Raw genomic sequence first — 21520 nt, 5'->3', positions numbered from 1 at the left:
GGGGTTCTCTCCTGTATGAGTTATCATGTGTACCTTCAGATCTGTGTTGCGTGGAAATCTTTTATCACACACTGAGCAACTGAAAGGTTTCTCTCCTGTATGAGTTCTCATGTGTCTCTTCAGATCTCCACTTAAAATGAATCTTTTACCACACACTGAGCAACTGAAAGGTTTCTCCCCTGTATGAGTTCTCATGTGTCTCTTCAGATCTCCACTTTCATTGAAACCTTTATCACACACTGAGCAGCTGAAAGGTTTCTCTCCTGTGTGGATCCTCATGTGTTTCTGTAAATGTCCACTCTGTGTAAAAGATTTCTTACAAACTGAGCAGCTGAAAGGTTTCTCTCCTGTATGAGATCTCATGTGTCTCTTAAGAACTCCACTTTCAATGAAACCTTTATCACACACTGAGCAGCTGAAAGGTTTCTCTCCGGTATGGACTAGCTTGTGTTTCTGTAAATTTCCACTCTGTGTAAAAGATTTCTTACAAACTGAGCAGCTGAAAGGTTTCTCGCCTGTATGAGATCTCATGTGTTTCTTAAGAACTCCACTGTCAATGAAACCTTTACCACACACTGGGCAGCTGAAAGGTTTCTCTCCTGTATGACTTCTCACATGTTTCTGTAAATTTCCACTCTGTGTAAAAGATTTCTTACAAACTGAGCAGCTGAAAGGTTTCTCTCCTGTATGAGATCTCATGTGTCTCTTAAGAACTCCACTTTCAGTGAAACATTTACCACACACTGAGCAGATGAAAGGTTTCTCTCCTGTATGACTTCTCATGTGTATTTTCACATCTGCCTTGCGCAAAAATCTTTTATCACAAAATGAGCAACTGAAAGGTTTTTCTCCTGTATGAGTTCTCATGCGTTTCTTAGGAGCTCCACATTCAATGAAATCTTTCCCACACAATGAGCAGCTGTAAGGCTTTTCGCCTGTGTGAGATTGTATGTTTCTATTCAGATGTCCACACTCAGAGCAGCTAAGTAGTTTCTCACCAGTACTACATCTCAAATCACTGACAGCAACTTCAGCATTTTTCAAAGACTTTAAACCTGACTGAGGTTCTCTGGTCTCCTTCCAGTCATCACTGTTTTCAGTGTCAGGTTCAGAAGAGTCTCTAGTCTTATCATCAGTATCTGGTCGTAAATGTGCATCTGGATCTGAGTTCCTGTCTGGTTCTGGTCCTCCATAGTCCTCTCCATCAGCTTCTGTTTCCATCTGTTCAGTTTGACTTTGATGAAGCTGTGAGGACTGAGGTTCCTCTTCATCATCATCATCATCTTCACTCTTCACAGAGACAAGAGTGATTGGGAACTTGATATCAGCCTCCTCCAGCCCTTGAAGCTGCTCTCCCTCCTGACTGGTCCAGAGTTCCTCCTGTTCCTCTTTAATGTGTGGGGGCTCTGGGTCCTCCTGGACCAGACTGGCGCTCCACTCCTGCTGCTCAGGGGGAACCTCCTCTTTAACCACCAACAGCTGCTGGTCGTCTGCAGGAAAACAGTAAACACACACAGAGACGTTACAGAGAAATGTTGTCGTTCATTCACATCACACCTCAAAAACTCCTGATTGAACTTCAACAGATCACTGAGCATCAAACAGCTTCACAGTGTTCACTCAGCCGTGTCAGGTCTCTATACAACATCTGTAAGTGACTGCAATATTGCAATGCTGTAAATCTGTGTTTAGATTTTTAGTAAAACAGTTGAACAAATAGTCACATGTACAGAGCTGTTTTTTCTGCCATTATTCCCTCTAGGGATGCACCGATACCAATACCAGTATCGGGTCCAATACTGTGCTCATGTACTCGTAAAACTACTCCGATACAACCTTAAAGCAACGTGGTGTTACCCGACAAGATTGGTGTCGTGCATTTATGGCGGTATATGAACTTTTTAAGGTATATCTATATATATTCAAATGAGCTATAGGATGAGACAAATCGTTTATATCAATATAATTTGATGTTGTGTTACATATCCTGTTGATTCTGTAAAACCGTGCCAGTGCATCTCCCTTCTCTCACACTTTCCGCGCAACTGCACCAAAGGTTTGCGCACAAACCGAGCACCCAGCTGCTCTGTTTGGCTGGACCGCAGCAAAGCTGATTCAATTCAATTCAATTTATTTATATATAGCATCAAATCATAACAGAAGTTATCTCTGATCCACTTCCTAAATATTTACGAAGACTTGTAACTGTGTTTCCACCCAGGACAGCGACATAATTAAATATGCAGATGACACAACCATCCTCTGCCTCTTCAATGGTGGGGCGAGTCATCATATAGGGAACTGGTGATCAAAATCACTGTCTACGTACTTAGCCATAGTAGGTTTATTACCTACATTAGACGGCGGTCAGCAGCACGCCCCCAGTTTGTAGAAACAGACAGGAGTACCAGTATGGGAGCAAGGAAATGTACTGCTGTGGACGGGGGCAACAGCAAAAGGATTTTTAGCCACCTAAAAACAAAGGCTCAATATCCAGTTATGTGTACGCTATATTTGGAATATTTTCACTCATTTATCTTGCCGTCAGATAACCGTTTCAGACGGGGAACCGAACTGAAAGTGAAACTTATCTATAATGTTTTTGTCAACGGTGTCTGGTGGCTTTGAAGAGAGCATAGATAAGTTTCACTTCCAGTTCAGTTCCCCGTCTGAAAGTGCTGTCTGATAAATCAATGAAAATATTGCACATATAGTGTACACTTAAACCTGAACATTTTGAGTGTAGGCCCGAATTTTTTTTTTAAATATAAGCCAATGTGAAGCTCACAATATGTGTGCATGTGAGATGTTAGGGTTAGGGGGTCAGCGCTGAGTGACAAATACAGCCGAAGAAAAATGGCAATATTTTCATATCACAAATCATAATTAATCTTGAAAGTAAACAACACTTTTTCAATTGATTAAGACAAATTTGCATGTAAATCACCCTGCTGGTCCAAAGCCGTGTCCAACATCTGTTGAGTATTAAACATCTGCATGGTGTATGAGTATTGTAATAAATAAATATGTAAATAAGTAAAATATATGTACTACTGTATGACACTTTATTTTAATAAATCATTATGAGAGGGGTGCCAATTGTTTTCCCCTTAAGCACCTGCACCCAAAAATGTCTGAGCAGGTCACTACATACTTTTACTTGAGTAACATTTGCAATGCTCTTTCTGACGTCACCTCTTTCCATTGAACAGAGAGAAGAAGTAAAGAGAACCAACCTGCTCTGTGTTTCTGTCGTCGCTCCTCCTCGTTCTCGTACATTTTACCACAATGACAGAAACTTGCTCTCCATCAGACTCCGTCAGAAACACAGTTTGCTCTCCATCAAACGGTCACTCTGACTAGCAGCTGTGTTGCTAACCAGCTAGCATGCTAAGCTAACTTCAGTAGCTTTGTAGGCTACCGGGAGATGAGTCAGAGGTCAGACCTTCAGAATAAAAGCTGAAGAGCACAAAGTCCATTCAGACAGGTTGATCCAGACACACAGAGGCTCTGATGGATCAGAACTGTTGGACAACAAAGAGACTCTGCTAACAAAACGTTACATGTTGCTGCTGGACGCCATCTTGATCAAATAGTGTGAAGTTAGCCTCAGTAAAGAATACAACTTCCGGGGCACCTTCAAAATAAAAGTCTAGAAATTGTTACAGAAACTACTCAGAAAAATAAAAACCCAAATGATTAAAATACACTATTTAAAGAGCTTTAAAACATTTCTCAACACAAGGAACAAATAAGTTGTTGTTTCTTGAAACTGGGCTGTCCTCAGGGAATCTATTGCTCAGATGTCATTAAATGACATAACTTGATGTTGTGGGACAATATGGTGTGATATCTTTTCCAGGAGTAAAGAAAAAAATATGTAATGAATGACGCAGCTCTTTCGGTTCTTGTGTTGCCTTTATTAAGTTCTTTCAGTTACACACGCAGGAAGATGAATGATTAAAATACATTAATGAAGAGCTGCTCTCCCTCCTGACTGATCAAGAGATCCTCCTGTTCCTCTTTAATGTGTGGGGGCTCCGGGTCCTCCTCATCTACTCCTGCTGCAGTTGGTCTCTGTCTTTTCTTGTTCTTTCGTTAACATATTCTCATTTGTTGTTTTTCTTTTTTATCTTAGCTGTGTTTTCAGTTAGCTAGTTTAGTAGTTAGTCCCACAATTTTGTGGGAATCTTTCACCACGTTCCTCATCATTGGGACACTTTTGCTCAACCGGGTCTCACAATAGTAAAGCGTCGGCAGAGCGTTTACACCAGAGATCTGTTGACAAGGGACATACCTGAAATGCCAAAAGAGAGGTGATGTAGGGTAGGACTGAAATGCTAGGAGAAGAAAATGAGATACGAGTCATATATTTTCCATCACGATGGGGGAACGTGAGATTGCTGGTTAACAGGATGGACGAGCTAGCAGCCCTGGCGAGGAGTCAGAGAGAATATCGTGAGACACGGCTAGACAAGGACATCCCAGACTCCAACATGTCTGTAGACCGCTTTCAGATGGTGCGGGAGAACAGGAATTGCAGGGAGAGTGGAAAGGAAGGGAGGAAGATGAGGGACTTGCTATTCTCATCAGTGATGTTGATAGGTTTTCAATGTACTGAGTCTCAGGGACCCACAGGTGGCCATTTGAGAGGATCCTTAATAAAGATATTCCGATACCAGTAAGCAGAGGAGAAAAGATGGGTCTTGAGGCGATTATCTTTGTTGTATTGGCCTAGCTCAAGATAAACCCTTTGTAAAAACATGAACATACATACATACAGAGAATGAATGCAATAGAACTCTCTTTTATTATTCAGTTTGTCAGTTATCTTTACACTCTCCGCTAGCACCGCACTGTTGTTTGCTATCGTTAGTGTCGTCACGATGCTGGAACTTCTAACTTCGATACCCTGAAAAAATATTCAATACCATTTTCGATACCACAGGGAAAGAATGGACACAGCATTGAATGCATAACATTTGTATCAAAAGACAAATATGACATAACAACAACATTAATTTTCTTGGCTAGCAGCAGAGAACAGCACAGTGACTGTAGTCAACGTGAACAGTAATTAAATCGTTTTATTCTTGCACATAACATCATCTTTCATGAGCTAACACCAGTGTGCAGTCCTCTCCTGGTAAACAACCTCTCCACCTAGTGTTGAGTTTGAGTTTTGACCCTGTGAGGTTGCTGTAGTTGGTCAGTGTGGAGTGTTGATGCAGAAGAGTAGCAGATCAAACTAGTAATATTAGATCATTTCCATAGAGCGTAGGAAATGTATTCCTGTATGAATGAGCACACATGTGGTTCTATGTTAAGCATGATAAGTAAAATGGATAGTTTGGTAAGATAATATTATCACGAACGGACTACGTGCTAGTTATTTGCCACATGGTTGTAGCAGCTATGCCAGCTATGTTAAGAGTTATTTCAGCATTACGCTGCCAAACTAAACACAAAACAACATTCAGGGAGGGTGGAATAACCATAACAAAACCCGCAAATTATTATATTCAACTGGAGCAGAGACGAGTGACAACAAGGAGGCCCCATGAGTGAGTCAAAGAGAAGAGGCAGAGCTATGCTGTAGCGATGTCCGCGTATCAACTCACTGTTGGAGAGAAGAGAGAGCAGAAAGCACAGTGGGTACTGTACCCGAGTGTCAATACAGCAGAAAATGAGTATTAATTGATGAATTTTTCTTGGTTAATAAATTATGGTATCGGGTCGGTGCATAGACTGATGTACTCGCCAATACCCGATCCCGAATTTTGGGCAGTATCTGACGCATTTCCAATACTGGTATAGGTATCGGAACAACTCTAGTCCCCAAGGAAATTTGTGTTTTTTGACAAATTGTGCTGTTAAATTTCTTTTTAACTTCCACTTTCTAGTCTCTCACACATTTTACCAAATCTGAATATCAATACATTTTGTAAGAATAACATTATCTATATTCAAATCAACATTTATATGCTTATTCTCTGTCTTTCTTAGAGGATTTTTTACTTTCACTCATTGAGACTATGAACAAAACGGGATCTCATCTTGCGCGAGAGATATGCGCAGACTAATGGTGCACGGATCGGCTCGGACGTCATCCGAAACTCTGTGTAAGCATAAATCCTCTACCTGCCACCCACCCAAATTAATTATTTTCTCCAATTTAGAGACGCGTACCAGCATGGACATTAAAATGATTATAATGTTTATTATTCTAAATACAGCGTTCACTTAAACTGATTTAGATATTTTTAGGTGGGCCTTTCTTTTAGGTAGCGTAATTCCGCTTTGGTCTTATGTGTTCTGGGTACAAATAAAGCTGGATCAATGTTTTGATTCTGAAAACAAAGCTGAACAACATGTTAAGACATTAACTTGGATCAGTCGATGAATATTATATTATTAGAATTTGTTTTAGCTTTAAGCCAAGTGACTCTTTGGTCACAGACGCTACAGCTTTCCTCTCCTGTTTGAGATTCAATGTGTCCCTTCAGATTTCCACTTTCACTGAAAGCTTTACCACAAGCTGAGCAGCTGAATCTGCTCTCTTCTGTATGAGTTCTCATGTGTGTCTGTAAATTTCCACTATGCGCAAAGGATCTCTCACAAACTGAGCAGCTGAAAGGTTTTTCTCCCGTATGAGTTCTCATGTGTACCTTCAGATTTCCTCTTTCAACAAAAGCTTTGCCACACACTGAGCAGTTGAATAGTTTCTCTCCTGTGTGGATTCTTATGTGTTTCTGTAAATTTCCACAACGTGAAAAAGATTTGTTACAAAAGGAGCAGCTGAAAGATTTCTCTTCTGTATGAGAAGTCTTGATGCCAAATGTTTTCCTACTCTTAGAGCAACTAAATGGTTTCTCACCAGTACTACCTCTCAAATCACTGAGAGGGACGTCATCATTTTTCAAATAGTTTAAACCTGACTGAGGTTCTCTGGTCTCCTTCCAGTCATGACTGTCATCAGTCTCCGTTTCAGAACAGTCTCCAGTCTTGTCATCAGTAGCTGGTTGTAAATGTGCATCTGGATCTGAGTTCCTGGCTGGTTCTGGTCCTCCATAGTCCTCTCCATCAGCCTCTGTTTCCATCTGTTCAGTTTGTCTTTCATGAAGCTGTGAGGACTGAGGTTTCTCTTCTTCACTCTTCACAGGGACAGAAGTGAATGGGAACTTGATATCAGCCTCCTCAAGCCATTGAAGCTGCTCTCCCTCCTGACTGGTCCATAGTACCTCCTGTTCCTCTTTAATGTGTGGGGGTTCTGGATCCTCCTGGACCAGCCTGGAGCTCCACTCCTGCTGCTCAGGGGGAACCTCTTCTTTCCTCAGCAACAGCTGCTGGACGTCTGCAGGAAACTCTGAAACACAGATTGAGGAAAACCAGGAGTTTATGTTAAAGTCAAATTTGAAATGGTGATACTAGATTCATCAGTAGTAGTACTGTATATGCAGACTGTGCACAGCCTGAGCCTGTGTTCATTCATTATCGTTAACCAGACTTACATTTACTTAATGGATGATAAATTGGTGGAATCTGACTGCGCATTAGGCTGTAATCAAAACTACATTTACTAGGTAGTGTGAAGACCGTGCCCTTTTTATTAACAGAAGTAAGAATAAGGAGCTGGTTATTGTGAGTCCCCCATAATGCATTGTTTTATTATTTTCATTATTTCCCTTCATATAGGACCGTCAGTACAAACAGAGAGAGAGAAGTAAAGAGAACCAACCTGCTCTGGTAGAACCAGAGAGAGAACAGAGAGAAGAATAAGTATATTAGATACATATATAATAAATAAAAATAGATAATAGTTATAGGGTCAGATCATTTTCTAGTGATATATAGTTATTTTTTTCCATTCATTTCAGGGACTTAATATAGAGTTTCATTATAGTAGCACCTGAAGGGTGGGGTCTATAAACATTTTGCCTTATGAATAAAGAATTTGGCTACACCAAATATAATACTATTATGATCAGTGGTAAACAAAGCTGTGGATTTGCCATTGAACTGTTTCCAGAACAACTGCGTATGGGAGTTGTGATCAGCGTGATATTAGTACTTTTACTTAAGTAAAGGATGTGGATACTTCCTCCAGCAGTTTAAAGTGATAATAAAACAATGAAAAGGAACCAACCTGCTCTGGTAGAACCAGAGAGAGAACCAACCTGCTCTGGTAGAACCAGAGAGAGAACAGAGAGAGAAGAAGTAAAGAGAACCAACCTGCTCTGTGTAACTGAAGCTGAGGGTGTAAAACAGCGTCCAGTAGTTTCTGTTGTCGCTCGTTCTCCTCTTTTGATCGAGAGAGTTCCTCCTCGTACTCTGCTATCGTTCTTTCAAACAGCCCACATATCTCTTCAGCAGCCGCAGTTAGTCGCTGCTTCACCAACGCTCTCAGCATCTGGACTTTACACATTTTACCACAATGACAGAAACTTGCTCTCCATCAGACTCCGTCAGAAACACAGTTTGCTCTCCATCAAACGGTCACTCTGACTAGCAGCTGTGTTGCTAACCAGCTAGCATGCTAAGCTAACTTCAGTAGCTTTGTAGGCTACCGGGAGATGAGTCAGAGGTCAAACCTTCAGAATAAAAGCTGAAGAGCACAAAGTCCATTCAGACAGGTTGATCCAGACACACAGAGGCTCTGATGGATCAGAACTGTTGGACAACAAAGAGACTCTGCTAACAAAACGTTACATGTTGCTGCTGGACGCCATCTTGATCAAATAGTGTGAAGTTAGCCTCAGTAAAGAATACAGCTTCCGGGGCACATTAGTTGCTGAGCTTCAAAATAAAAGTTGTTACAGAAATTAAAAGTTTACTCAAAAAATTACAAGCAGGAAGATAAATGTTAAAAAAAAACCTTTGAAAGATATGACAGCTTGAAGATTAATTCTTGAATGCAGAAACAAAAGCTTCTAAACATTTATCAACACATGGTGCAAATTAATTGTTGCTTCCGAAGCTTTCAACCACAACCTGGGCCGTCCTCAGGGAATCTATTGCTCAGACGTCATTAAATGATGTGTTAAAATCTAATTTGTGTTGTGGCACACTTTGGCATGATATCTTTACAAGGACTTGAGAAAAAAAGGAAACATATATGGAATGAATGAAGCAGCTCTTTCACTTCTTGTGTTGCCTTTATTAAGTCTATCAGTTTAGGAAACACTCGCTGCTTTTCACTTATTTAACCAACTCAGTTTGAAGAAAGACAAATATGTTATTACATTTTCAGAGCTGTAAGAAAATAATGAACAAAATTCAAATGATGGTAGTTTGTTTCCCTTTACTTTAAGTTTCAAACAGAAGATATAAGTTTGGGTCTGGGAGTGTAAATCTAATGTTGCTGCCAAATTGGTTTGTCTGAAGGACCATAAAAGAAAATCATAAACCTTCATAACAAATATCAGGCCAGAAGTCTCCCTCCTTCATTTTCAAGTTTAATCTGAGCCAACTGCATGGATGAAACTATTAATAACCAGCAAAACACTTTACATACAGCCTGTGAGAAGTCTAAAGCTGAGAACATGCCCAACTCTAAATGCTGTTTGCTCACAGCAGAGGAAGAAGAATGACTTCTTATTGACAATCTCATTCTTGTGTTTTTTGAGTATTTAAACCTGACAGATGTCCACTGCTCTCTTTCCAAAAATCAATGTTGTCATTGTCATCAGTCTCAGGTTCAGAACAGTCTTCAGTCTTGTCATCAGTATCTAGTTGTAAATGTGTATCTGGATCTGAGTTCCTGGCTGGTTCTGGTCCTCCACAGTCCTCTCCATCAGCTTCTGTTTCCATCTGTTGAATTGAGCTGATGACTGGAGGCTCTGCCTCTCTGTTCTCCTCAGTTTGAGTTTGATGAAGCTGTGAAGACTGACGACCAACACATTTATGTGTTTTGACCTGTCGATGACTAGCAAATCTTTTGTTACAAACACTGCAACTGAATCGTTTCTCTCCTGTGTGGATGCGCATGTGTGTCTGAAGATTTCCTCTCTTTGTAAAATATTTCGTACACACTGAGCAGCAGAAAGGTTTCTCTCCTGTGTGGATTCTTGTGTGTTCCTGTAAAGTTCCTCTATGCGTAAACGACTTCTTACAAACTGAGCAGCTGAAAGGTTTCTCTCCTGTGTGGATTTTCATGTGTTTCTGTAAATCTCCACGCTGTCTAAAAGATTTCTTGCAAAGTGAGCAGCTGAAAGGTCTTTCTCCTGTGTGGATTCTCATGTGTATCTGTAAATTTTCTCTCTTCGTAAAAGATTTCTTACAAACTGAGCAGCTGAAAGGTTTCTCTCCTGTGTGAGTTCTCATGTGTTTCTGTAAATCTTCACGCAGTCTAAAAGGTTTCTTACAAACTGAGCAGCTGAAAGGTTTCTCTCCTGTATGTGATGTTATGTGTCTCTTCAGATTACAACTGTGGCCAAATCTTTTCCCACACTCAGAGCAACTAAAAGGTTTCTCACCAGTACTACGTGGTCTGGTCTCCTTCCAGTCATCAATGTATTCAGTCTCAGGTTTAGAAGAGTCTCCAGTCTTGTCATCAGTATCTGGTTGTAAATGGGTATCGGAGTTCCTGGCTGGTTCTGGTCCTCCACAGTCCTCTCCATCAGCTTCTGTTTCCATCTGTTCAGTTTGTCTTTGATGAAGCTGTGAGGACTGAGGTTTCTCTTCATCATCTTCACTCTTTACATGGACAGGAGTGAATGGGAACTCAATATCAGCCTCCTCCAGCCCTTGGAGCTGCTCTCCCTCCTGACTGGTCCAGAGTTCCTCCGGTTCCTCTTTAATGTGTGGGGGCTCTGGGTCCTCCTGGTCCAGACTGGAGCTCCACTCCTGCTGCTCAGGGGGAACCTCTTGTTTAACCACCAACAGCTGCTGGACATCTGCAGGAAAACAGTAAACACACACAGAGACGTTACAGAATTTTTTTGTGAAAGAGTTGAACATACACAGTTTTTTCTGCAATTGTTCCTTCTTACACTCTCTGTGCACAGTGACCAAACAGCCTGACAAACAGACACAAACGGTAAAGATAAAATGCGCCAGCAGTAATGAGGTCATCAGTAGTCGCATGTCAAAACAACCAGACGGTTGGAGCTGGTGATTTGAACCAAACAGCCTTCAGAACAGATTTACATGACAAGTTATTTGACATCACCTTCACAGGAGAACGAGCCCCCCTGTTTCCAAATAACCATCGTCCCTTTAACTAAAGAATCGTCAGCGTCCGGCCTGAATGACTTTGGCCCTGTGGCACTACCTGCATGCAACGCACTAATCTTTGTCGGTTATCGGTTAATAATATCGGTAAATGAGGGTCGGCTATCAGGTTTTTAAAAAAAATTCAAAATTAGCATCCCTAGATCCCAGCTATTTTTCATGACACCACACAGCTCTCAGATTGGACACAACTTTCATCCCCCCGGAGATTCTACTCAGCCCGTAGCACGTCAGACTCGCTATCCCACCAGTGAAGTGGAGCAGGCGGCGGAGGGAGAGAAAACAGAAGCGGTGTGAGTGAGCTGGGCTACATGCTAGGCTGAAGGCTAACCCGTACAGACCAGCGCTTCAGAGTCTGTTCCTCGCCGGGTCCAGGTCTCTCACCAACAAGATGGATGAGATCCGAGAGAGAACTATGCCTCACTGTGTGACAATCATCACAGAGACCTGGCCGAAACACAACGACCCAGACGCTGCTATCGAACAAACCAGCTGCTCTGTTTACAGAGCGGACCAAACAAGGGACTCCTGGAAGAGCAGAGGAGGAGGATTGTGTGTGTGTATATAAACAACATTTGGTGCACAGCCACGGACATGGTGGATAAACATTGTGCCCAGATTTGGAACTCCTAATGGTAAGATGCAGACCGTTCTTTCCACCAAGGGAATTCACATCAATAACAATCATGGCAGTATACATTCCCCCACAAGCTACGGCTAAGTTAGCATTAGAAAGGTTTTGACCTGTAGAAGCCGGGCAAATCGTTTGTTACAAACTGTACAACTGAATCGTTTCTCTCCTGTGTGGATGCGCATGTGTCTATAAATTTTCACACTGAGCAAAGATTTCGTACAAACTGAGCAGCTGAAAGGTTTCTGTCCTGTGTGGGATCTTATGTGTCTTCAGATTAACACTGTAGCCAAATCTTTTCCCACAGTCAGAGCAGCTAAAGGATTTCTCACCAGTACTACATGGTCTGCTCCCCTTCCGATCATCACTGTCATCAGTCTCAGAACAGTCTCCAGTCTTGTCATCAGTATCTGGTTGTAAATGCGTATCTGGATCTGAGTTCCTGGCTGGTTCTGGTCCTCCATAGTCCTCTCCATCAGCTTCTGTTTCCATCTGTTCAACTGAGCTGCTGACTGGAGGCTCTGCCTCTCTGTGCTCCTCAGTTTGAGTTTGACGAAGCTGTGAAGACCGACGACCAACACATCTATGTGTTTTGACCTGTCGAAGCCTAGCAAATCTTTTGTTACAAACACTGCAACTGAATCGTTTCTCTCCTGTGTGGATGCGCATGTGTGTCTGTAAAGTTCCTCTCTGTGTAAAAGATTTCTTACAAAATGAGCAGCTGAAAGGTTTTTCTCCTGTGTGGATTCTCATGTGTGTCTGTAAAGTGTCACTCTGTGTAAAAGATTTCGTACAAACTGAGCAGCTGAAAGGTTTCTCTCCTGTGTGGGATCTTATGTGTCTCTTCAGATTACCACTGTGGCCAAATCTTTTCCCACAGTCAGAGCAGCTAAAGGGTTTCTCACCAGTACTACATGGTCTGCTCCCCATCCCATAATCATTGTCATCAGTCTCAGGTTCAGAAGAGTCTCCAGTCTTGTCATCAGTATCTGGTTGAAAATGTGTATCTGGATCTGAGTTCCTGACTGGTTCTGATCCTTCATAGTCTTCTCCGTAAGCTTCTGTTTCCGTGTGTTCAGTTTGTATTTCATGAAGCTGTGAGAACTGAGGTTCCTCTTCATTATCTTCTTCACTCTTTACAGGGACAGGAGAGAATGGGAACTTGATATCAGCCTCCTCCAGCCCTTGAAGCTGCTCTCCCTCCTGACTGATCCAGAGTTCCTCCTGTTCCTCTTTAATGTGTGGGGGCTCTGGGTGCTCCTGGTCCAGACTGGAGCTCCACTCCGGCTGCTCAGGGGGAACCTCTTCTTTAACCACCAACAGCTGCTGGACGTCTGCAGGAAAACAGTAAACACACACAGATACGTTACAGAATTGTTTTGTGTGAACGAGGTTCGGCTACCGGTTAAAAAAAAGAAAAATCTAAATTAGCATCCCAAGATCCCAGCTATTTTTCATGACACCACACAGCTCTCAGATTGGACACAACTTTCATCCCCCCCGGAGATTCTACTAAGCCCGGAGCACGTCAGACTCGCTATCCCACCAGTGAAGTGGAGCAGGCGGCGGAGGGAGAGAAAACAGAAGCGGTGTGAGTGAGCTTGGCTACATGCTAGGCTGAAGGCTAACCCGTACAGACCAGCGCTTCAGAGTCTGTTCCTCCCCAACTCCAGGTCTCTCACCAACAAGATCAATGAGATCCGAGAGAGAACTATGCCTCACTGTGTGACAATCATCACAGAGACCTGGCTGAAACACAACGTCCCAGACGCTGCTATCGAACTAACCAGCTGCTCTGTTTACAGAGCGGACCGAACAAGGGACTCCTGGAAGAGCAGAGGAGGAGGACTGTGTGTGTGTATATATAAACCAAAGTTGGTGCACAGCCGCGGACATGGTGGATAAACATTGCTGCCCGGATTTGGAGCTCCTAATGGTAACATGCAGACCGTTCTTTCTACCAAGGGAATTCACATCAATAACAATCATGGCAGTATACATTCCCCCACAAGCTAAGGCTAAGTTAGCATTAGAAAAGTTTTGACCTGTAGATGCCGGGCAAATCTTCTGTTACAAACACTACAACTGAATCGTTTCTCTCCTGTATAGATGCGCATGTGTCTGTAAATGTTCACACTGTGCAAAAGATTTCGTACAAACTGAGCAGCTGAAAGGTTTCTGTCCTGTGTGGGATCTTATGTGTCTTCAGATTAACACTGTGGCAAAATCTTTTCCCACAGTCAGAGCAGTTAAAGGATTTCTCACCAGTACTACATGGTCTGCTCCCCTTCCGATCATCACTGTCATCAGTCTCAGGTTCAGAAGAATCTCCAGTCTTGTCATCAGTATCTGGTTGAAAATGTGTATCTGGATCTGAGTTCCTGTCTGGTTCTGGTCCTCCACAGTCCTCTCCATCAGCTTCTGTTTCCATCTGTTCAGTTGAGCTGCTGGCTGGAGGCTCTGCCTCTCTGTGCTCCTCAGTTTGAGTTTGATGAAGCTGTGAAGACCGACGACCAACACATTTATGTGTTTTGACCTGTCGATGACTAGCATATCTTTTGTTGCAAACACTGCAACTGAATCGTTTCTCTCCTGTGTGAATGCGCATGTGTGTCTGTAGATTTCCACTCTTTGAAAAACATTTCTTACAAACTGAGCAGCTGAAAGGTTTCTCTCCTGTGTGGATTCTCATGTGTTCCTGTAAAGATCCTCCATGCGTAAAAGATTTCTTACAAACTGAGCAGCTGAAAGGTTTCTCTCCTGTGTGGATTCTCATGTGTTTCTGTAAATTTCCACGCTGTCTAAAACATTTCTCGCAAACTGAGCAGCTGAAAGGTCTTTCTCCTGTATGGATTCTCATGTGTTTCTGAAAATTTTCTCTCTTCGTAAAAGATTTCTTACAAACTGAGCAGCGGAAAAGTTTCTCTCCTGTGTGAGTTCTCATGTGTATCTGTAAATCTCCACGCAGTCTATAAGATTTCGTACAAACTGAGCAACTGAAAGGTTTCTCTCCTGTATGGGAGCTTATGTGTCTCTTCAGATTACCACTGTGGCCAAATCTTTTCCCACACTCAGAGCAGCTAAAGGGTTTCTCAACAGTACTACATGGTCTGATCTCCTTCCAGTCATTGCTGTATTCAGTCTCAGGTTCAGAAGAGTGTCCAGTCTTGTCATCAGTATCTGGTTGTAAAAGTGTATCTGGATCTGAGTTCCTGGCTGGTTCTGGTCCTCCACAGTCCTCTCCATCAGCTTCTGTTTCCATCTGTTCAGTTTGTCTTTCATGAAGCTGTGAGGACTGAGGTTTCTCTTCATCATCTTCTTCACTCTTCACAGGGACAGGAGTGAATGTGAACTTGGTGATATCAGCCTCCTCCAGCCCTTGAAGCTGCTCTCCCTCCTGACTGGTCCAGAGTTCCTCCTGTTCCTCTTTAATATGTCGGGGCTCTGGGTCCTCCGGGTCCAGACTGGAGCTCCACTCCTGCTGCTCAGGGGGAACCTCTTCTTTAACCAGCAACACCTGCTGGACGTCTGCAGGAAAACAGTTAACACACACAGAGACTCTCATGTGTTTCTGTAAACTTCCAAGCTGTGTAAAAGATTTCTTACAAACTGAGCAGTTGAAAGGTTTTTCTCCTGTGTGAGTTCTCTCGTGTATCTTCAGATTTCCACTGTTGCCAAATGTTTTCCCAAACTCACAGCAGCTAAATAGTTTCTCTCCAGTACTACATCTCAAATCACTGACAATAACTTCATCATTTTTCAAAGAGTTTAAATCTGACTGAGGTTCTCTGATCTCCTTCCAGTCATCACTGTTTTCAGTCTCAGGTTCAGAAGAGTCTCTGGTCTTATCATCAGTATCTGGTTGTAAATGTGTATCTGAATCTGAGTTCCTGGCTGGTTCTGGTCCTCCAGAGTCCTCTCCATCAGCTTCTGTTTCCATCTCTTCAGTTTGTCTTTGATGTAGATGTGAGGACTGAGGTTTCTCTTCAGCATCTTCTTCACTCTTCACAGAGACAGGAGTGAATGGGAACTTGATATCAGCCTCCTTCAGCCCTTGAAGCTGCTCTCCCTCCTGACTGGTCCAGAGTTCCTCCTGTTCCTCTTTAATATGTCGGGGCTCTGGTTCCTCCTGGTCCAGACTGGAGCTCCACTCCTGCTGCTCAGGAGGAACCTTTTCTTTAACCACCAACATCTGCTGGACATCTGCAGGAAAACAGTAAACACACACAGAGACGTTACAGAGTATTGTTCATTCACATCATCACAGCTCAAAAACTCCTTATTGAACTTCTAGAGATCACCGAATATCAAACAGCTTCACAGTGTTCACTCAGCAACATCACAATAATTTAGTCCTGCTTTTTAACTTTCGGTAAAACAGTTGAACAAATAGTCGCCTGTAAATTTTTTTTTTGTTGCCATTATTCCTTCTTACGCTCCCTGTGCACAGTGACCAAACAGATTGACAGTCCGACACAAACTGTAAAGATACAATGCGCCAGCATTAATGAGGTCATCAGTAGTCACATGTCAAAACAACTGGACGGTTGGAGCTGGTGATTTGAACCAAACAGCCCTCAGAACAGATTTACACGCCACATGTTATTTGACATCACCTTCACAGGAGAACGATCCCACCTGCTTACAAAAAAACGTCGTCCCTGTAGCTAAAGATTCTGCAGCATCCTGCCTGAATGACTCCGGCCCTGTGGCACTACCCACCATTGTTATGAAGTATTCAGAGAAATACAAACACACTTACAATGTGACAGTGCAACAATAAACAGGAGAAGACTAGGGATGTTCATAATTAACTATTTAACCGTTAACCGACATTGAGCATTTTAACTGAGTAACGCTATCGGTTAAAACGGTGAAAAGAAATATTTGTAATTTATTAAAAAGCTGAGCGGCTCGTCACTTTAAGGAGAAAAGCTGGTCCGCCTTAACAGCCCGTCTTAAGAGGCGGAGCCGGATTTGCAAGATACAGGAATTCGGCTCAGGTCTCTCTGGCTCGCTTGAGCGGAGCGGAGGAGCAATAGTTTCGTAGCATATATTCAGCGACAAGTAAACTGTACACACACTGCTACACCTACGTTCACAGCTATAACGCCACCAACAACCTCACACTCAGCGAACACACACACAGACACTCGTTAAAGTTGTGCTGAAAGACTGTATGTGTGTGGCAGCGGTGGTGAGCAAGAAGCTGCTAACGTAGCACAAATACACACACTGTTTATCGGACACTCGCTGTCGTTAATCCGGGCAGACAGAGTGTCGTTACGCCGGGCAGACACACAGCGGACAACCTGCTAAACTAAACTAAATGTGCGGTTGAGACTTTTACGGGGAAAGTGGCTGCTAACTTAACGCTCCCGGACGGATGAACTGGTTTCTCAGTTGTCTGTTGTGCTCACACACTGCAGCTGGCGGGAGGCACAAATCTTGTCGGTTAGCGGTTAATAATCGGTAAACGAGGATCGGTTATCGGTGAAGATTTTTTTTCAAAACGAGCATCCCTAGACAAGACAAACACACAGAATAACATATTACAGAATAAACACAAGACTGAAACACAGACAAGACAAGACAAGCTCCTGACAAACAGATAATCGCAAAAAAATGGAAGCAGTCTGTTACACTCCGTTGTCCCAGTTATTCTACATATCTTTTGATATGTTTAGATATCATTTATTTTCTTCAGTACTGTTTTTTGTATGTATTTCATTGTTTTTATTGGATTGTTTTCCACTGTTTGGTTTCTGCACATGAACATTTTGACAGTGATGATCTTTTGACATATTGACATCATACCAGCAACATTACTACAGTTTCAATCTCTACATTTTTTGTGTACTTTTTGTTGTTGTATTTTTAAAATGATGTTAGTTTAGATTTTTCTTCCTTTTTTGTTATTGTTTTTTCTCTCCTGGGGTTGTGGGGGGAGGTCCTTTGTATAAGCCTGTGGCTTCTTGACCTCTCCTGACACATTTCTTGTTTTTTTTTTTCATTGACTGGATTTTGTGAAGTTTTAAATATGTGCAAATAAATAAAAAAAAAAAAAAAAAATAGTTATTGCAAATACATACATCCTACAAGAAGCAAGTAGCCTACATAACAAATAGCCCTTTTCACTCCAGACTTCCCAATCCACTGACTCAGACTGACCCACATCCACCAGACCAGTCAACATAACCCAACTCACACTATATATTATACACACACAATTTGTTCAAGCCCTCACAGTTCACCCACATGTCAGTAACCAGAGAGAGAAGAAGTAAAGAGAACCAACCTGCTCTGTGTGACTGAAGCTGAGGGTTGACAACACAGTTTGCTCTCCATCAAACGGTCACTCTGACTAGCAGCTGTGTTGCTAACCAGCTAGCATGCTAAGCTAACTTCAGTAGCTTTGTAGGCTACCGGGAGATGAGTCAGAGGTCAGACCTTCAGAATAAAAGCTGAAGAGCACAAAGTCCATTCAGACAGGTTGATCCAGACACACAGAGGCTCTGATGGATCAGAACTGTTGGACAACAAAGAGACTCTGCTAACAAAACGTTACATGTTGCTGCTGGACGCCATCTTGATCAAATAGTGTGAAGTTAGCCTCAGTAAAGAATACCGCTTCCGGGGCACCTTCAAAATAAAAGTCCAGAGGTGTTACAGAAATTACAGGCTTCCTCAGAAAAACACACGCAGGAAGATAAATGATTAAAATACACTTTTTAAAGAAAGACATTCATTGAGCTTGAAGGTTCATCCTTTTTTTAATATTTAATTTTCTAATTGTTTAGTTAACCAAATATACAAAACATACAAAACACAAACAAGCTCACACAAACATGGCTCTAAATTCCCTCCCTATCCCACCCACATACAAACTGAAAAATAACCATACTCAAAAGGAGTAGGCTAGTTAACTATCAATTAAATTAAAAAGGATGAAGAAAAAACAAATTAAATACACAAATAAAAAAATCAAATAACGAGATGCAGTGTTCTGACTTGTTCAGATGACTAATGATGTATCGAGTCTGATAATTTCGCTATATCAAATCCGATATAGGTGTTGGTAAGGAGTCCATATAGGTTAAATAGGGTTGCCAAATCTTCAGAAAGGTGTTGTAGTCATTTCTGAGGGTATGTGTGATCTTTACAAGTGGAACGCAGCTGTTCATTTCCAAAAGCCATCTAGATATGAGGAGATGAACATCAGACTTCCATGTAATTGCTATACACTTACTGGCGATGCATAGAGCTATTTCTAAAGAAGGTTCATTCTTCAACTTGGAAACAAAAGCTTAAAAACATTTCCCACACAAGGTCCAAATAAGTTGTTTGTGGAGCTTTCAACCACAACCTGGAACGTCCTGTTAAATTGTCATTAATGTTGTGGCTTGGGCTGTCAAATTTGTTTTAACGCCACTAATTTATTTAACGCATTTGTTACGGTCTCAGAGTGACCGTTCGTTATGGTTGTTTATATTATTGTGCTGCGCTCTCCTTTTCGCGCTTTTCTTTTGGTGCGCTCTGCTGTCCCTCCGGATCCCCTTCAGGGCCACGCCTCCGGATCGCCTTCAGGTGGATGCCCTCAGTTTCCCGCCGTTTGTGGTCCTGCCTCTGATACGTCACCGCTGATTATCCAATCACAAGCCGGCGGTGCCGCGTGTAAAGATTTAAAAGCCAGCTGTGACCAAGCTATGGCGGGCAGTGATTACGACTGATCTGTTCCCCGTGCCTCGCTATTGTGGTGTGTTAACTAGAATATTGTGTATGAGTCCAACTGGAGTCAGTGGACTTTAGATAGATTATGTTAAATAGTGTGAGGTACGTTTGTTTATATTTCTTTATAAGTAGCGCAGTGGTTTGGTGTCTGTTTGTTAGAGATTATTCAGGGCTAGGGTGTGTGCCTTTTGTTTTCTCCTTTTCGGCCACCCGAATCCCTTGTTTGTGGTTATTATAATTTAAACTATTGTGTGCTTTATTTTGCTTTAATTTCAATCACGACAAATAAACAAGTGATTGCCTGATAACACCGTCAATATGTTACTTCCTTTACCCCTACACCAACTCCGGGTTGTAACAGCATTAAAGCAATCAATCTTTCAGTTTTAGAGTGAAGATACTGGTATCATATGAACCCTAGAAAACCCTAGAAGAATCCATTAGTAACAACCATGTTATACTAGCTTGTCACAACGGAGGTTAAATAACACTCCAGGGTTAGGCTAAATTTGGTTGAGGAAAAACTGGCATGGCCATATTCAAAGGGGTCCCTTGACCTCTGACCTCCAGATATGTGAATGTAAATGGGTTCTATGGGTACCCACGAGTCTCCCCTTAACAGACATGCCCACTTTATGATAATCACATGCAGTTTGGGGCAAGTCAAAGTCAAGTCAGCACACTGACAGCTGTTGTTGCCTGTTGGGCTGCAGTTTGCCATGTTATGATTTGAGCATATTTTTTTATGCTAAATGCAGTACCTGTGAGGGTTTCTGGACAATATCTGTCATTGTTTTGTGTTGTTAATTGATTTCCAATAATAAATATAAATACATTTGCATAAAGCAGCATATTTGTCCACTTCCATGTTGATAAGAGTATTAAATAGCCTACTTGACAAATTTCCCTTTAAGGTACATTTTGAACAGATATTGCACGATTAATTTGTGATTAATCATGGACAATCGTGCGATTAATCATGATTAAATATTTTAATCAATTGACAGCCCTAGTTGTGGCACATAATGGTGTATTATATTTACAAGGACTAGAGAAAAAAAGAAACATATCAGGGGTAGACACTAATATTTTGAAGGACTGAAAAAAAAGTCAGAATTTATTGAAAAAAAAAAAAAAAAAAAAGATGTAATCATTTTCAAAATTCACGTTTTTATCTAAAAAAAAATATTCTGCTTCAATCCATATTTGTTGGCATTTAGCATTTCAAAAACTACATTTTCACTGCGGTCAAAAAAAAACTGGGAGGCTTACACCTGTATTAATACACATTTGAAGTTTCATTCAAAAACCTCTATGAAAGCTTTCAATGTACAAAAAAATGGCATTCGGTACAGCCCTTTCCCCATTTACAGAACCAGGGCTGTAACACCAGACATTTTTTCAGTGCACACAGAACGGACAGCAGACCGTGAGGGAAATATCTCCTGAATTTGACAAAATGTGTATTTGATTAGAATCACAGACTCCACCTTTAAATAGGCCTATATCTTATTATCATTACAAAAAAAACTTAAAATGATGGGTAATAATAGAGTAATAGTAGTCTGTCAAAATGACAGACAAGAAATTCTAAAGCAACCACTGGTGGGTGATCCAGGCACTCAGAGAGACATGGCAGACCTGAAGCGCATAGTGAGAGAGAGAGCTCTCTTCCAAAAAGAGGCCAGAGGAAAGTCAGTGGACATACCACAAACTGCAACCAAATGGTTCCTCCCTTGTGATATGACATGTGGTGTATCAGATTTACTGTTTGTATAAAACCTTTATCACAAACAGAACAACTAAAGGGGGTTCTATCCTGCATGAGTTATCATGTGTACCTCCAGAATTGCCTTGCGGATAAATCTTTTATCACAAACTGAGCAATTGAAAGTGTAACAGGTGTGGTATGGACCCAAATGCAGC

General features: G+C 41.8%; 2 protein-coding genes and 1 pseudogene across 4 annotated transcripts in view; all 3 read right to left on the bottom strand.

Moving 5' to 3' along the window:
* Positions 1-21520, bottom strand: part of LOC119503782 — a 119123-nt pseudogene that overhangs the window by 31682 nt on the left and 65921 nt on the right.
* Positions 1-21520, bottom strand: part of LOC119503861 (zinc finger protein 2 homolog) — a 41615-nt gene that overhangs the window by 1716 nt on the left and 18379 nt on the right. The window contains 3 exon segments of the mRNA XM_037795881.1: positions 2-1493; positions 6566-7366; positions 8233-8478. Coding sequence (XP_037651809.1) covers positions 2-1493; positions 6566-7366; positions 8233-8425 — 2486 coding nt within the window. The 5' untranslated portion in view covers positions 8426-8478.
* Positions 9420-15944, bottom strand: LOC119503728 (gastrula zinc finger protein xFG20-1-like). 3 transcript variants are annotated; one of them, XM_037795645.1, is made up of 3 exons: positions 14129-15944; positions 12769-13197; positions 9420-10895 (listed from the first exon to the last, which is right to left on the bottom strand). In XM_037795645.1, exons 1-3 carry the CDS (start codon positions 15801-15803, stop codon positions 9607-9609), a joined length of 3393 nt encoding a protein of 1130 aa, XP_037651573.1. In that variant the 5' UTR covers positions 15804-15944; the 3' UTR covers positions 9420-9606. The 3 variants fall into 3 exon arrangements, with proteins under 3 accessions (XP_037651573.1, XP_037651572.1, XP_037651575.1); XM_037795644.1 differs by having other exon boundaries at positions 12196-13197; positions 14231-15944; XM_037795647.1 differs by lacking the exon at positions 12769-13197.

This window comes from Sebastes umbrosus, chromosome 15 (genome assembly GCF_015220745.1).
Source record: "Sebastes umbrosus isolate fSebUmb1 chromosome 15, fSebUmb1.pri, whole genome shotgun sequence".
In the NCBI taxonomy this organism is placed as follows: Eukaryota; Metazoa; Chordata; class Actinopteri; order Perciformes; family Sebastidae; genus Sebastes; species Sebastes umbrosus.
The sequence above is the reverse complement of the archived record's forward strand: the minus strand, read 5'-3'. Positions and strand labels throughout refer to the sequence as shown.

What these genes read in the sequence shown, in the direction of transcription:
- LOC119503728 (XM_037795644.1), bottom strand. Translation starts at nt 15,803, where the DNA reads ATGGAAACAGAAGCTGATGGAGAGGACTCTGGAGGACCAGAACCAGCC. An exon ending in AGACAGGAACTCAGATCCAG is followed by an intron (nt 13,198 to 14,230) that starts ATACACATTTTC and finishes GTTTTCCTGCAG; the next exon opens with ACGTCCAGCAGCTGTTGGTG. An exon ending in GAGCAGACCATGTAGTACTG is followed by an intron (nt 10,896 to 12,195) that starts GTGAGAAATCCT and finishes GTTTTCCTGCAG; the next exon opens with ATGTCCAGCAGCTGTTGGTG.